Genomic DNA, 16693 nt, shown 5'->3' with positions numbered 1-16693 from the left:
CTGCCTCCTTGAAACCACGCATGAATGCCTGCTATGGTTGGAACTTTCTGAAGAGATTTCTCTTCTTTGAAGAATCCTCCCTGCACGATGCTTGTAATAAAGACTTTGATTACTCTGGACATCTGCTTCTATGTCATCTCCTATTGTGAAACAAATAATATGGCTAAAGATCTACTTCAACACCGCCTTTTGATCATTTATGCAAATTGGCAAAGAAAAATATTAATTACATATAATTTGATCAATGAAGCAGTACGGATTGTACAAGCATGGATTGCAGAACAGAACTGTCACAAGGAGACACAGAACATCTTGTCAAACAATAGTGTCAATGTCTGTACTATACAAGGAGGATAAAGAGTCTCAAAATACCAGAGCAGTACCATGTTATATATAAGCTGGTCAAATCACACAGAGCACTGATGTGCAGTTCTCATCACCACACTGCGTGTGTATTAGAGAAGGAGCAACAAGTGTGATTCCATAAGAAACATGGATGTACAATGAGGAAACTTAAAAAAAAGCTCATTCTTTCCTGTGGATCGCAAAGATCTTGTTAATAAATGCACACTCAAATTGGCTCAGGTAAGGCAAGTTTCAAGTATTACTTGAAAAAATCAGGCATAAAAAGGGCCATTGGTCATAGTCTTAAACAAGGAAAAAGTAAACTTAGAACATTTTCATTCAAAGATTGATTTAATTCCACACAAAAAATGAAGGACTGAGGGAATGACAGATGAAATTGTGTAAATTCCACTAATGTTGAAACTGGTTTCCAACAGATTGACACTATCTCTGGTTTCAGTTTTCTTAACTATTTACATTCAGAAACAGGCTAATCCTGTGGGTAGATATTTTCTAACCAACCTGATCAGAGGTGTTATTACATATCTCTGGAGCAGGTGGGACCTGAACCCTGGCTCAGAGGTAGGAACACTACCACGGTGTTACAACAGCTCTAATATTACTGCCATTTAAAACAGTGCTCATAAAATGGCATACAAGGTGTATTGCATTATACTAAGCTATGATTTATGCTTGACTTTGAAGTAATTTGTGCAAGATGATGGCATGCATTACACAACTTATAGTTTCAAAATGTAATAAACAATTGGAGGGGAGAGGTAAAAGATTAATATTCACAGATTTATTGCTGATTTCTTCCTCAGGTACCAGCGTTTCAAACGTTTTGCTGGTACGTTAAATTCAAATTTGTGATGTACTTAGGATTTGTCACTGCAGAACCATCCTCTCTCATTTGGATTTTTCTCCTCACCTTCTCTGCATTTTTGATAAAGTACATCCGCTTTATTATATAGGAAGTAATAACTCCACATGTGACTCAATATCAAACCTCTTTAAATACCTCCGAGAGCTGTAATGTTGCATTTTATAATGTTAAAACTATCACATATATGTGAAGATAGGTCTAACCAAAATTTCAGAAAGCTTTTTTTTTGTAAATGCCCCTTTGAGAATTCAGAGTAGAATGTAGCTCTGGAAAATGAACATATAATCCAAGATTATTATCCTGAATCATTTTCCACATGACCCAACTTGATCAGAAAAATGTCGACAGCCAAATCAAATGATAAACAGACAAGTGCACTGTTATAGCTGGTGTTCTGCTGGTAGAAACCTCACAGAAAACAAAGACAAAGCCATTCCCACACAGTAGCAGAAGCAGCAAACTCTCTCTGTACAGGACAGTCGTATCAAAGCTCTGCTGTGGTCAATGTTGAAGTTGAAAAAGGCTCTGGTCAGACAACATTTGGAATATTGAGAGCAGTTTTAGGCACCTTATTTAGTGGGCAGCACGGTGGCACAGTGGTTAGCACTGCTGCCTCACAGCGCCAGAGACCCAGGTTCAGTTCCCACCTCAGGCGACTGACTGTGTGGAGTTTGCACATTCTCCCCGTGTCTGCGTGGGTTTCTTCTGGGTGCTCCGGTTTCCTCCCACAGTCCAAAAATGTGCAGGTTAGGTGAATTGGCCATGCTAAATTGCCCGTAGTGTAGGGGAATGGGTATGGGTGGGTGCGCTTCGGTGTGGACTTGTTGGGGCGAAGGGCCTGTTTCCACACTAAGTAATCTAATCTAATCTTAAGGAAGGAATTGCTGGTGTTTCAGGGATCCAGAGGAGATTTACAAGAATGATCCCAGCTTGTTTCATGTGGAATAGTTGAGGACTCAATTGTTAGAAAGATGAAGGGGGAAAACTGATTGAAACTTCCATGATACTGAGAGGCCTGGATAGAGTGAACATGGAGAAAATGTTTCCAGTAGTAGGAGAGACTAGGACTCAAGTGCACAGCCTCAGAGTGAAGACACTACTTCTTAGAACGGAGATGAGAAGGAATTTCTTCAGCCAGAGAGAGGATAATCTGTGGAACTCATTGCTGCAGCAGGCTGCGGAGGCTGTGTCATCGAGTATATTCAAGACAGAGATAAGTCAGTTCTTGATTAGTAAGGGGATCAAGGATTATGGGGAGAAGTCAGGGGAATATATCAGCCATGTTCAAGGGGCAGAGTTGATTCAATGGGCTGAATGGCCTAGTTCTGTGCCTATAACTTATAATTCTTGTGCACTCCCTCCTTAGTGGCCTACAAACTGAATTGCCTCATTTAATTTCTTCCATGGACTGTTATTTTCCCACTTGAATGAATAACTGATGTGCTTCACAATTTGAATGGCTTTCTCCAGAATTAAATCTTCCTGAGCCCGCAAAACAATGTCTCAGTGCTCCTCCAACAAGGCACTGGCCTCAAACCTTTATAAATACAGATCTCTCCCAGGCCAGAGAAATCATTAATAAGCAAATCTGTGTTTTCACCTAGCCTTGGTTTCTGTCTATTGAAAACTCTGCTCAGTGAATAATCAAATTCCAATGAATGCTAAAATGTGACTTAGACATCTAACTGGAATAGATGTTACTCTTCAGAACCATGCTTTCCTGACTTTCCTCACTCGGTTCTGGCAAAATGAGTGTCTTGGTCCTTTGCAATTTTCATGGAGTCAGACCAGCTTTTAAAGGACTTGTGGGCCTATGCAACTCAGATGTCATGGATCACAACATTCAAAAGATTCCCTCATGTAAGCTAAATTGTGCAAGTTCTCTTCAACTCTTCTGTGCCGAACTATACAATCCTGCCAAACTCCTGCAGCCCCTCATGCCTACTTAACACAGTGTAAAGAATAAATTAACTGTAGAGTGACAATAGATGTGTTAAAACAGTTGTGTTAGAACAGTATTTACTTTTCCACCTCTCTGCCAAATTACACAACTGATTGGAATCTCAGAACTGTGTTACTGCTATTCATAACTTTGCAGTTTCCTAAAACAGAACTTATTTTGAGTACATGCTGATAAAAGTATCAATGCCCTTTACTGTATCAAAAGCAGAAATTGCAAGCACTTGAAACATCAACCTTGTGTGAATAAGCACTATGAAACTGACAGCAGAGACTTTGCTCATTGTTTTGCTGGCTGGCGTGTCAGAGTTCATGGGAATCTCATCGAAATTCAAATACAGACCAATCTGTATCCATTCTTTTGTCACTATTTGACAATAAACCACTGAAAACAATAAGTTTGTCAACAAGGTCTGCTGGGAAATCCTGTAAAATTGTTATCTTCTGTTATAGTACAAAATTGTTTTTTTCCCAAAAACTTAGTGCAACATACTGGGCTGGTTTTTTGCTCATTTCAGAGCGAAGATTCTGAGAAGGTTCTCAAGAAACTAGGAGTCCATTCTAATGATTTTTATGTATGTACTTTACTGCTACACTGTCTAACTGTCGTCACATGCCGATCTGTCCTCTTATGTGCACATTTATGCTTCGTGATCTACAAAGTTACCTCTAATCTCTACTGACCTCCTCCTAGAACTTGAATTCTGTCGCTACTACATAATTATTTGTCTGGTTTAAAATGTCAATGACTAAGTTTGAATTGGTCTACATCTACCATTCCTTCTCAATATCATGTTATAGCACCAAGTGGGATTGCAGAAATGCAGCATTCACCTGTGTGATGGTATGCTTTCCATCATGTAACACACAAGCAGATGAACCTCTACAATTCTATCATATCTATGTACAGGCTTGCACCACAGCAAGTCTGACATCAGTGGTGACCGGGTAACAAGTTTCCTTTCATTTTTTCAAGTGAATGGGGGTATCATTGGTTAAACCAACATTTATTGCCCAGCCCTAAATGCCATAAGAAAGATGGTGGTGAGCTGCCTTCTTCAGCCACTTCAATCCTTCAAGAGTAGGAGCACCCATATATATTGCTGTTGGGATGGGATATCCAAGATTTTGAACCAACATCACTGAAGGAACGGTAATTTATTTCCAAGTCAGCACGGTGTCAGGAACTTGTAGGTGGTGGTGTTCCCATGCATTTGCTGCCCTTGTATAAAGTCACAGACCAATCTCCATATAACGAACATGAAGAATGACTGATTTTTGTTTTTAACTAAAAATCTATGATTGACTTCTACAGATGATGGACCATCATTCAAAAATATATAAAATCCCAGGTCTACCAATCCTCTATTATCATAAGCAAATACTGTCACCTTAATGAATATCAAAGCACATATGTGGCATGTCTATCTAAACATCATCAATTATGTCTAGACAGTACACTTTATATGTCAACAAAATTATGTACTCAACAGACGAAAAAAAAATCAAAGAGAGCTCATTGACTACTTAGAACATTTTCTTTTTAACTGGAATGTAAACAACGTGAAACATGTTTCAGCAAGAGACATGGTTTTGAGTTTACAGGTGATAACACGAGAAGCTAAAAAGCGCAATTTCTATTTCAATTTCCTGATTAAGCTGACAGCAATGTTAAGACCCATAAGCATGTAAGAACTGGGTGCAGGGGTAGACTGTTTGACCTTTGAGGCTGTTCCACCAATCAACAAAACCCTGGTTCATCTGATGGTGGCCTCAACACCAATTTTCAGTCTGCCCCCTATATCCCTTGGCTCCTTTGTTGATCAAAAATATATCCAACTAAGCCAAAAATATATTGAACAACACAGCTTGCAGTTCTTTTTGATGAACAGAACTCCATAGACTTAGACACAAAATAAAATCCTTCAATTAGGTGTCCATTTGTTTATGTGGTCTTTCTGTATATATAAAAAAACAATTTTGATAAGAATTTCAATCACATAGATCACTCACCTTAATATCAACTTTGAGAGCACAATTCCTACATTTCATATCACCATCACTACTTTCTGAAAGGACTGATGTACAGATTAATGAAATCAGAACAAATTAAAACTAAAAAGGCTGATTCTGGAACAAAGGTTAAATAGAAACACCTCAACTCTTCACTCATCTGTTTAATTTCTGCTTTTAGTCATTTATTGGAGCTATTTTATGGAAGGGATTGCATATCATAGATTGGTTTCTTGCATACTTCAGCTTAGTTGCATTTATACTATATTTCAATGTTAAGCACAGTCAAATCATAGGTTACAGGCTCCAGGAAAGCTGAGACTGTATTATAAAGACTTTGGTCAGATTGCATCTCAAGTATTGTGGCCAATCCTGCTGAGGTTACTGAGAGACCTGCAAGACATTAAAACACTTGCTCGACATCTCAATGAAGGTTTGCAAGATTGAAACCTCATGCCATAGTTGTGTGTTTTTACAAACAAGTGGAAAATCTGTAGAATTTCAAGCCAAAAGGAAGGCACCTGAGAAAAGATCTAAAGATAAAAAGTAGTTAGGGAAATAAAAAATATAAATCTGAAGTATCACTAAAATAAGTAATGAATGCAGGACAGGAAATACAGATTCAAGCCATAAACAGCACATTTTGGATAATGTTCTGAAGAAAATCCGTGGTTAACGTGGAATAAACTTCTAGAAATAATGGATAGCAGAGGCAAAATCCTGGAATCATTTCTGGGTGAAGAACTGAGGGCACAAGGCTAGGTGGTGGGACAGGTAGTGTTGAGGAAGCAGGGAGGCCACAAAATGATTTTAACAGCCTGAGAGAGTGGGCAAAGAAATGGCAGATGGAATACAATGTGGGAAAGTGTGAGATTATGCAATTCAGTTGAAAGGTCAGAGGTGTAGACTATTTTCTAAATGGGAAAATGCTTCAGAAATCTGAAGCTTAAAGAGACTTGGGAGTTCAGGATTCATTTAAGGTGCAGGTTCAGCTGGTGGTTAGGAAGGCAAAAGCAATGTTAGCTCTCATTTCCTTAAGGCCATAATACAAGAGCAGAGAAGTACTGCTGAGGCTGTATGAGGCTCTACCATATTTCGAATATGGTAGGTAGTTCTGGGCCCCATAATCGAGGAAGGACATGCTGGCATTGGAGGGAGCCCAGAGGAAGTTTAGAAGAATGATCCTGAGGATGAAGGGCTTGTCATATGTGGAGCAATTGAGGACACCGAGTCTTGATGGAATTTAGAAAGATAAGGAGGATCTCATTGAAACTTACAGAATACGGAGAGGCCTCAATAGACTAAATATGGAGCTGTTCCCCTAGTAGGAAGGAATAGGACCCTGAGAGTGAAGAGAGGATCCTTTAGAACTGAAATGAGGAGGAATTTCTTCAGCCAGAGGGTGGTGAATCTATGGAACTCTTCGCCACAAAAGGCTGTGGAGGCCAAATCATTGAATGCATTTAAGACAGACAAAGGTAGATTCTTGATTGCTAAGGGATTCAAGAGTTACTGGGAGAAGGCAGGAGAATGGGGTTGAGAAACATATCAGCCATGATCGAATGGTGGAGCAGACTTGATGGGCCAAAGGGCCGAATTCTTTTCCTATATTTTATGGTCTTAAAATCTGAAGAAATTTAGGACCCATTTGATTGATGTTTTGTCCTCTTAGTCTATAACTATACTCAAAGTAACACTATATACTTCTGCAGCTGCTGAGATAATGGGCATAGTATCTGTGGAATGCAACTGCTAAGTTGAGTAATGTTCACTGAAATATTATGCTATCTTTATTTTGCAGCCTTGCTGCAAGCAGTAACCCTGACTTTAGGGGCAGCTCAGCAATATATAGTGGTCCTTCTGACATAGACATCATGGAGGCATCATAAGAGCAGTATTTTTGTGGCCTATTGACAAATATGGAATTGAAATTGTGTGATGTCATTGAAAAATGTTAAAACAAACTTTTTAAAATAATATAAAGAGAGGTGGTAATTGTTTAAGTTTCAAGTTCAAATACTTGTCCAAATAATTTTTTCCCTCTCTGGCACTGCATTCAATTGTTTTATTCTCTTTCATACAAATGTAATTTGGTATGTTCCTCCAATTAAAAATACTATTGAGATGCATGGTGTTATTATAAAATCCACATATTCTTGCTGTGTACTACACAATGTATAATCACTTCAAATATGCCCACTCATTCTTATTATATGGATGTTAGCTAATAAAATAATTCAAGGCTATTCTCCAACAGAAATCAAGAGGAGGCTCCACTATTCAGTGGCCCAAGTTGATGTTCTCAAAACAAATTCATGTCCTGCTATTGCCAGTGGGAACTTAAAACTGGATTATAAACAGGAATTAAACAAAGAAGTATCAGTAATGGAACCATTGGATTGTTATAAAAACCAACTGATTCAAAAACTTACCTTTTGGAAAGGAAGCCTGGAGCCCCTACACAGCTCCTACTGTTATATCTTAACAGTACTCACAAATGGCTTAGCAACCCACACTGTAATAAATGGCCACAAAAACTTCAAATAAGAATAAAACCAGACAGCCCAGTTGGCATTGACCTCGGCACACTTTTCCCAGTTCACCTTGGAAATACCTTCCTCACAAACTTCTGTCAAAATTATGAGACGGTACGTTCCCATACACTAGTCAAGCAACAAGCTGCCTGACAAAGTCACACTTCTGAGACATGCCTTACAGCCTATATCCTAAATTCCTTCCTCACCGTCCTTGAGAATGTACTCTCCTACCTTCAGGACTGAACCACCAGAAGGATCACCCCCACAGAGTGCATAAGCAGTAGGGAGTGGCCACAGACATCCTTAGGACCATAAGATATAGCAGCAGAATTAGGCTATTCAGCCAGTCAGGTCTGTTCCACCATTCAATCATAGCTGATATGTTTCTCAATCTGGGTTTTCCTATTTTCTCCCCACAATAATGCCTTACTAATCAAGAACCTATCTATCTCTGGCTTAAATCCACTTGGCCTTCACAGCCTTCTGTGGCAACTGCCCTCGTAAGACTGACTCCAGGCCTAATGAAGTTCCCTGGCATCAGATCAAACATAGGCAAGCAAACATCCCGCTGATTACCACGACATCCCCATCAGCTAAAGAAACAGTGCTGCTCCATGTTCAAATCCATTTTTTGAGGTAGAATTGAAAGTAGCAAAGAAAGCTCTACACCAGATAGGAGATTTCAATAACCATCCAAAACTATTCTTAGTAGCCCCATTACTGATCAAACTGGCCAGTTCCTGAAGGACATAACAAGAGCCTATAACAAGTGAGAAGAGAACCAGAAAGAGCAGAAAATAAACGCGTAGCGAACAACAAATTCTCTTAGACAGCTTAAGTATTCTTATCGAGATGGAATTAGATCCAATCCAAGAACTCAAAACTGGGCATCCGTGAGACAATGTGGATCAATAGCAGAAGTGTATTTCACCATAATTTGTATCCTCTTGGTCAAACAGGTTTCTCACTCTACCATTAACATCAAACTATGCACTGAATGAGAACTGTAGGATAGAATGCCAGGCATGCCAGTAATAGACAAAACAAAAAAAAGATTCAAATGGTGACCAGGCTACAGGGCGTGTCATAGGCCCTCTCTTGCAGTTATGTCCCTCAATGGCACAACTTTGAGGGAAGTATAGGAGCAGACAGACCTCTGGATTCACATGCATGATTCTCTGAAAGTGGCCAAGCGAGTTGGAACAGTTATTATGAAGGCTTAGACGATCCTTGGGTTTATAAATACAAGCATACCGTCCAAAAGCAAGATGATGCCACACCTCTACACATCATTGACCAGACCACAATTGGAATTCTGTGTTCAGTTCTGAGAACTTTATTTATGGAAGGATGTTAAAGCCCTGGAGAGCGTGCAGAGATCATTTACTAGAACAATATCAAAAATGAGGGATTTTAGACACAAGGAAAGTTTAGAAAAATTTGGCTTGTTCTCCTTGGAGCAGAGAAGATGAAGAGGTAACTTATTGAGGTGTTCAAAATTATGAACAATTTTAACAAGTTAAAGGAGGATATTCTGTTTCTACTAGTTTATATATGTCTAGAACTAGGATCTCAAAACGCTCAGCAAGAGAGTTGGAGTGAGATAAGGAGAAACTTCTTTACTTTGAGTTGTTCGGATTTGAAATTTGTTCCCTGGGAGAGTGGTGGAGGCAGATTCCAGAGGAGGTTTCAAAACAGAGCTGGATATATATTTGAAAGTGAAAGAGGACTATGGAGGTAGGGCTGGGGAATGGGACTAGCTGTGCAGCTCTTTCAGGAGCTGGTACAGACACGATGCGCCAAATGGTCTCCTACTGAACTGTAAAACTATGATTCTGTACTTGTTTTCAATATGCTAACTTTATTCTACGTTTAATATCCTCAGGTCCCAGACACACCCTCAAGGGTAAACATCTACCTTGTCAATTCTCCTAAAAGAGTCTTGGAGATTTCAATAAAGTGCTCTCTCATTCTTCTAAATTTCAATGAGTTCAGGCCCAAAGTATTCTACCTGCCCTCATAATACAGTCCTTTCATACCTGGTATCAACCTAAAAGAACCTTCTCTGGACTGCCTCCAATGACAGTATCTCTTTCCTTCAGTTACAGGATGAAAACTGTTCATAATATTCCAGCTGTTGTCGGACTAGTGCCTTGTATAGTTTGAGCAAAACCTCCCTACTTTTATACTCCATTCTCTTTGAATGGAAGTCCAATAGTCCATTTATTTTCCCTATTACCCACTGAACTTGGATGTTAACTGTCCAGCCACAACATCCCAAAGTGAAATGGACAGCACAACATCATAGCACCACCTGTTATATGACACTTAAATACAGTCAACATATTAATCTTGAAGGCTGCCACAGGATTTTGTTGAGCACATGGTGAAGAACTAGGGACAAGAATCACAGAATTGTAATAGTACAAAAGGAGGCCTAGACTTTGTGCAAAACCCCTTCCTTTTCTCAATGACCCTTTACATTGTTTCAAGGTGAGAATTATTCATGCCTTTTTGAATGAATCAATTGACCATGCCTTCACCACTCTAGGATGTTCCATATCCTAACCGCTCACTATGAAAAAGTACCTCATTTAAAAGGTTTTAAATGAGAGAGGTGCATTTCATGACTCTTAATTGTGGGATAAACAGATATGGATAAGCCCTAGGCTCTGTGCTGTGCCTAGAAATAGCCTATGGACTGAAGTTACGATGTGTTTTCACAGACCTTGATGTGGTGTTAATGCAGGAGTTTGCAGCAAAAAAGCAGAGCTTTCTTGCTCTCTTTCTCTCTCTCTCTGTCTCTCACTGACTCTGTGTGTGTGTGTGTGTGTGTGTGTGTGTGTGTGTGTGTGTGTGTGAGTGAGAGAGAGAGAGAAAGTAAAATCAGCTGTAAGATTGCTCAGTGAAACCTGATAACATTTCAAACATCAGGATTCCTAATTGTTTCCATCCCTTCCTGAAATCTGGTCTAAAGATCTTTCACCATTCTGTGACTGTCAGAAACTTAATCTTGGTTGCAGGAAATTGAAGGGACTATGAGAAAGAAATCAGAAACATAGAACATGCAAAATAAGTGCAGGAGTAGGCCATTCAGCCCCTCAAGCCTGCACCACCATTCAACACAATCATGCAATCTCAGTATCCCATTCCTGCCCTCTCCCCAGACCCCTTGATCCCTTTAGCTGCAAGGGCCACTTTCAGCTCCCTCTTGAATATATCTAATGAACTGGCCGCATCAGTTTCCTGTGGAAGAGAATTCCACAGGTACACAACTCTGAGTGAAGAAATTCTTCCTCATCTCGGTCCTGAATTCTGAGGCTGTGACTCCTTGTTCTGGACTGCCCCAACATCAGGAATATTCTTCCCGCATCAAGCCTATCCAGTCCCATCAGGATTTTATATGTTTCCAGGAGAGCATCCCCTCATTCTTCTAAATTCCAGCGAACACAAGCCCAGTCAATCTAGCCTTCCTCATATAATCAGCCAACCCATTCTATATTCTGAATTCATACTTCGGACCCACAGGGGTGCTATTCCCTTTTTTTCAAACACATAGTATCTGTGGAGCTGAGTTGTCTTGTCTGTATGAACGTATGCATTCAGATATAAGAATTTATGTTTACTTCTGAAAAAGTAGCTTAGCTGTTAATCATTTTGCCACTTGTTTAAAGGATAAATCTTGCTAAAAATAAATTATCTATTTTTAAGTTCATGAAAGAAGCCTGGTGAAATTTTTCTTACTCTGGAAGGTAATACAAAATTGAGACAAGCAGACTCATTTTGGTGAATTACTAACACATTTTTATTTCTGGTTCAGCTCATTACCAGCGTGCTCCTCTCTCAGTATAACAATGACAATAAACTTTGGCAAATGGATTAAAGAAACTTCAAAAATGCTTCTGAAAATTTTCAGATGTTTTTCCACAGGAAAAAGGAGATAAATTTCATTTAACTTCAACACGAATCTCTGGTCTTTTAATTAACGCCATTCCAGACCCCATCTTGCTGCTTCAGAGCACTTTTCACAGGAGAGGGCAATCTAGGTACAGTAGCGCCTCGACATACGAATGACTCCGTTCATGAACAAATCAGTTTACAAACAGGATTGTACGTAAAATTTTGCTTCAACATACGTACGAAATTCAAGGTACGAATGAAGGGACAAACGCAAAAAGCTCGTGTGCGACCATGTGTTTCATTGTTCTGCTTTGCTACGCGCTTGTTGAACACAAAAGCTCTCGGGCCCCGCGTGATCTCATTCAGTTCATCTTTGGCGCGTGCGCTGTGAACAGCCGTCCGAGCATTCTTACGCTATCCGAGTAATGGGAAAAATTGATTCAGTTCACAAACTTTTCGATTCGCGAACCGGGTCCCAGAACGGATTAAGTTCGTAAGTCGAGGCGTGACTGCATTACCAAGACCTGATTTATCCAAACTTGGATTCCTGGCATCATGTTAGCAATTTAGATAATGTACCATCAGGAGGGTGCAGGTTCAATGTATTCAGACATATGCCAGAAAAGCAGGTGTGTGTACCTGGACCCCAGGAGAATACTGCACGAGCTACACAGACAACAGCTCAGACAACTTGCACCCCCACCTCCCAGGAGACACTACTATAAAATTGTCACCCACTAATCTCTTAAATACAAATGATGCCAGCCCCCATTACTCAAATCGGTATCATCATCATCTGAATCACAAATGCAAATCCTGCTCTTTATAGCCTCAGGCACAAACTCCAGGCTGACACACAGTGTATGTTTAGAGGTGCCATAATTCAGATGAGATGCTAATCCAAGGGCCCATCTGTAGTTAAAAAAAATCCCACGGCAATATTTCAAAGAACAGCAGGGAAAATCTCCTTAGTGTGCTGGAAAATATTTACCCTTCAATCCAACAACAGAGGAACAGATTATCTGATTATTACCACATTATGTTTGTTGGGCCTGACTGAGTACAAATTGGTAACCATGACTCTGACAATACATCAGTGATTACAGCTCCTGAAATACTCATTCAGCTGAAAAACACTTTGGATACCTGGAAATTGTGAACAGGCTGTTGTGGCGCAGTGACATTATCCTACTTCTGCGCCAGGAGGCCTGGGTTCAAGTCCCGCCTGCTCCCAAACTGTGTTATAACAAATCTGAGAAGGTTGATTCACAATGTCCACCTGGAAGTTGTAAGAACGGCTATGTAATTGCAATTTTATTCCGACAACCTTTCTAAGCCTGGTGGTCTCAGCCTGAGTTTTTTTTTCGTAAAAATCTACTCCCTGACCAATTCCCATCTATTTTTTAAAGAACAAAGAACAGCACAGCACTGGAACATACCCTTCGGCCCACCAAGCCTACACTGACATATGACAGCTTTCTAAACCAAAAACTCTATGCTGTCCATATCTTTTATCCCTTGCCTATTCATGTATTTGTCAAGATGCCTCTTAAACTTAGTGATTGTATTTGGCTCTACCACCTCCTCTGGCAGCGCACTTACGTTCCTCACTGTAAAAAACTTGGCTCTCACACCTCCTTCAAACTTTCCCTTTTGCCTTCAACCTATGTCCCCAAGTAATTGGCACTTCTATCCTGGGAAAAAGACTCCATGAATCCATTCCATCCACGCCTCTTAATTTTGTAAACTTTGATCAGATTGCCGTGGGCGGCATGGTGGCACAGTGGTTAGCATTGCTGCCTCACAGCGCCAGAGACCCGGGTTCAATTCCCGCCTCAGGCGACCGACTGTGTGGAGTTTGCACGTTCTCCCCATGTCTGCGTGGGTTTCCTCCGGGTGCTCCGGTTTCCTCCCACAGTCCAAAGATGTGCAGGTCAGGTGAATTGGCCATGCTAAATTGCCCGTTGTGTTAGGTAAGGGGTAAACGTAGGGGTATAGGTGGGTTGCACTTCGGCGGGGTGGTGTGGACTTGTTGGGCCGAAGGGCCTGTTTCCACACTGTAAGTAATCTAATCTAATCTAAAAAGTGCTCCTCAGCCTCCACTATTCAGATGAAAACAAACCAAGTTTGTCCAATCTCTTCTTACAGTTAATATCCTCCAATATACCATCCTGACAAACTGTTTCTGTACTCTCTCCAAAGCCTCCACATCCTTCTCGTAGTATGGCGACCAGAACGGTACACAATATTCTAAATGTGGCCTAACTAAAGTTCTATACAGTTGCAACATGACTTGCCAATTTTTATACTCTATGTCCCGACCAATGATGGCAAGCATGCTATTTGTCTTCTTGACCACATTATCCACTTGTGTTGCCACTTTCAGGATATGTACACTAGATCCTTCTGTTGTTAATGCTTGTAAGGGTTCTGCCACTTACTGAATACTTCCGTCCTGCATTACACCTTCCAAAATACATCACCTCACATTTGTCCAGATTAAATTCCATCTGCCATTTCTCTGCCCAAGGCTCCAGCCCAGCACTACTGGTCACAGATCTCCAGCTCCTCCTACCACTATGTACTACTTCGTCTTCTATGGCTAAGCCAGTTCTTTATCCATCTTACCAACTAACCACAGGTCCCATGTGACTTTACCTTCTGCATCAGCATGCCATGAAGGACTTTGACAAAGACTTTGCTAAACTCCACATAGACAACATCCATTTCCCTGCCCTAATCAAGCATCTGTCACTTTCTAAAAAACTCAAATCAAGTTTGAGACACAAGACATGACCTCATCCACACAAAGCCATGCTGCCTATCATTAATAAATCCATATTTTTCCAAATGTGAATAATTCCTGCCCCTAAGAATCTTCTCCAATACTTTCCTTACCACTGCTGTGAGGCTCACTGGCCTGTAATTTCCTGAACTATCTCTGTTGTCCTTCTTTAACAAAGGAACAACATTAGTCACAGGAGAAGACTGGAGAATAACTAAAGAGAATACAAAAGATTTTTTTACAAGACTGCAGCAATTTCTTCCCTCAGCATGCTGGGATAGAACCCATTTGGTCTTCAGATATTTCTACCTTAATGCTTTTCTAAACACCCAACACCTTTTTTTAACATCAACATGCCCTAGAATACCAACATACCCCTGTCTAGAGTCACAATCCACTATGTCCTCCACCTATGTGAATACTGTACTAATGCAATGCATTCATTAAACATTTGGGTCGTTAGCCCCCAGTTCTGTTTGCAATTCAAGAGGCTGCCAATCTCATACAGTTCTTGTAAAGTGCCTGGGACCAAAACCCTCTAGGACGCAGCAGTCATAAAGTTTGTTAATTCCCTAGACAGACTAATGGATTGCTTATTGATTAGCCTTCAAGGGAGACAACTTCAAAGCCAGGATTGAATGCATTTTAATCGTCTTCTGTCTCATTGCCTGGTGCCACCAAAAACCATATTTCACCTTCAAAAAAAAATTTATAGAAGGGCAATTTTATCTTTCCAAAACATTTATCTGAAAACATGGTTAAAATTAAATCCAGGAACATAAAACCTATTTTCATGAACTTAAATCACAAAGAGGTTGAACATTTTGACATTGCATTTTCAAAGTTGGGCTTGTGCCAATGGCTTAAGCATTTCCTTCCTTGACATACAAGGAATCTGCAATTTCACATCTGATTTTGACAAGTGATAAGACCCGAAAGGATGTCATGATCAGAATCAGCAATTGCAATCCAATCCAGTCAGCTGTGGAAGACTGGAAAGACAGATAGTTCTGAAAGCTGAGCTCCATTTGACAAAGAAACTGATGATACTAGTCATCTTATATATTTGGAAGATGTAATGTATAATGAAAAGCACTGTAATGCAGATTAAAACAGAATGATGTTATATCGTTAGCCCCAGAATCCTCAATACCACGAAGAAACAGGGAAAAAACAGCAAGCACTGGACTGACAGCTGGTGGAATTAAAGCTGACTGTAGGGCAAATGTTGCAGAATCTTTAAAAGTTTATTTAGCAGCTCATATACTCGAACAGAACCTATATCGTACCAATTTATATATACACGTGCACATATTCACTAAATTAGAACGCGGTTAAGTAAAATAAACTTGTTTTTAAATTAAACTAATCTATAGTTAATAACGATGCATGCAAACAATTGTGTATTTGAGATCACATTCACTTCACATTTAATATTTTAAAAATATCATGAAGCACAAATGAATGCCGTACAAAACTCAATACCCTAACTCCATTGCTGTCCTCTTGGTGACAAACTGATGAGGATGCTGGGTTAACCTGCTAACGGTCAGAGCAAGAGATTTGTCAATAACATGAAAACTACAGCAACTCAAGTTTTAAAGCTAACAAGCGGGCGCACAGAGGGAGGAAGTGCCACACTGATCCATCTGATGGGACCCTGTCCTTCCCGGGTACAGGCTTGCAGTATTCCTGAGGAGAACTACTGTTTGGGTGACTTTCCAACTTCAGAGCAGCAAGTGCTTACCTCCATTAGCTGCAGACACACATATCCCCAACAGCAACAGGGCGCTTCCGAACTTCCCGGAGAAGCCCATGCTTGAACCGCGGAGTTCCTTCCGACTTGCTTCACTACATTTTGTGGCCGAAAGTTTGTGTCAATCACAGCCTCCTCAGGGACTCCTCAGTTCGTGCCGGATCCGCTCGGATGGCAAGCGACGTACGGCGTCAATGCGCGTCCCGCATTCCAGCTCCTCCAGCAGCAGTAGCACCAGCACCGCCCCCCTCATCTGCGGCTGTCTGTCAAACCGCGCCTGCTCCCTGCGCGGCTACAATAGTTCAATGGGATCAGGTATAAAGCCAGTGCATCTCATTGTCACTACTCCTGTGTTTTATCAAATGGAGGCTCTTTGATCTGGTGGATGACGTCTGGGAAGGGTGAAAGCGAGAAAATAAGCTGCAAAATTTAAAAAAAAAGCACCGTGGATATATAAAAAGAAAAGAAGGCGACACTCCCATCTCTCCCCTCGGACCTCAAGTGGGCATTGG

The 16693-nt window shown here is 40.5% G+C and overlaps 1 protein-coding gene across 1 annotated transcript in view; it reads right to left on the bottom strand.

Annotated features, from left to right (window-relative positions):
* cspg4ba (chondroitin sulfate proteoglycan 4ba) overlaps positions 1–16391 on the bottom strand; it is a 105827-nt gene extending 89436 nt beyond the window's left edge. The window contains exon 1 of the mRNA XM_072571618.1: positions 16173–16391. Coding sequence (XP_072427719.1) covers positions 16173–16242 — 70 coding nt within the window. The 5' untranslated portion in view covers positions 16243–16391. The remainder of the gene's footprint in view (positions 1–16172) is intronic.
* Positions 16392–16693: the final 302 nt, after the last annotated feature.

Source organism: Chiloscyllium punctatum, chromosome 1 (assembly GCF_047496795.1).
Source record: "Chiloscyllium punctatum isolate Juve2018m chromosome 1, sChiPun1.3, whole genome shotgun sequence".
Classification (NCBI taxonomy): Eukaryota; Metazoa; Chordata; class Chondrichthyes; order Orectolobiformes; family Hemiscylliidae; genus Chiloscyllium; species Chiloscyllium punctatum.
This window is presented reverse-complemented; position numbering and strand designations above follow the sequence as displayed.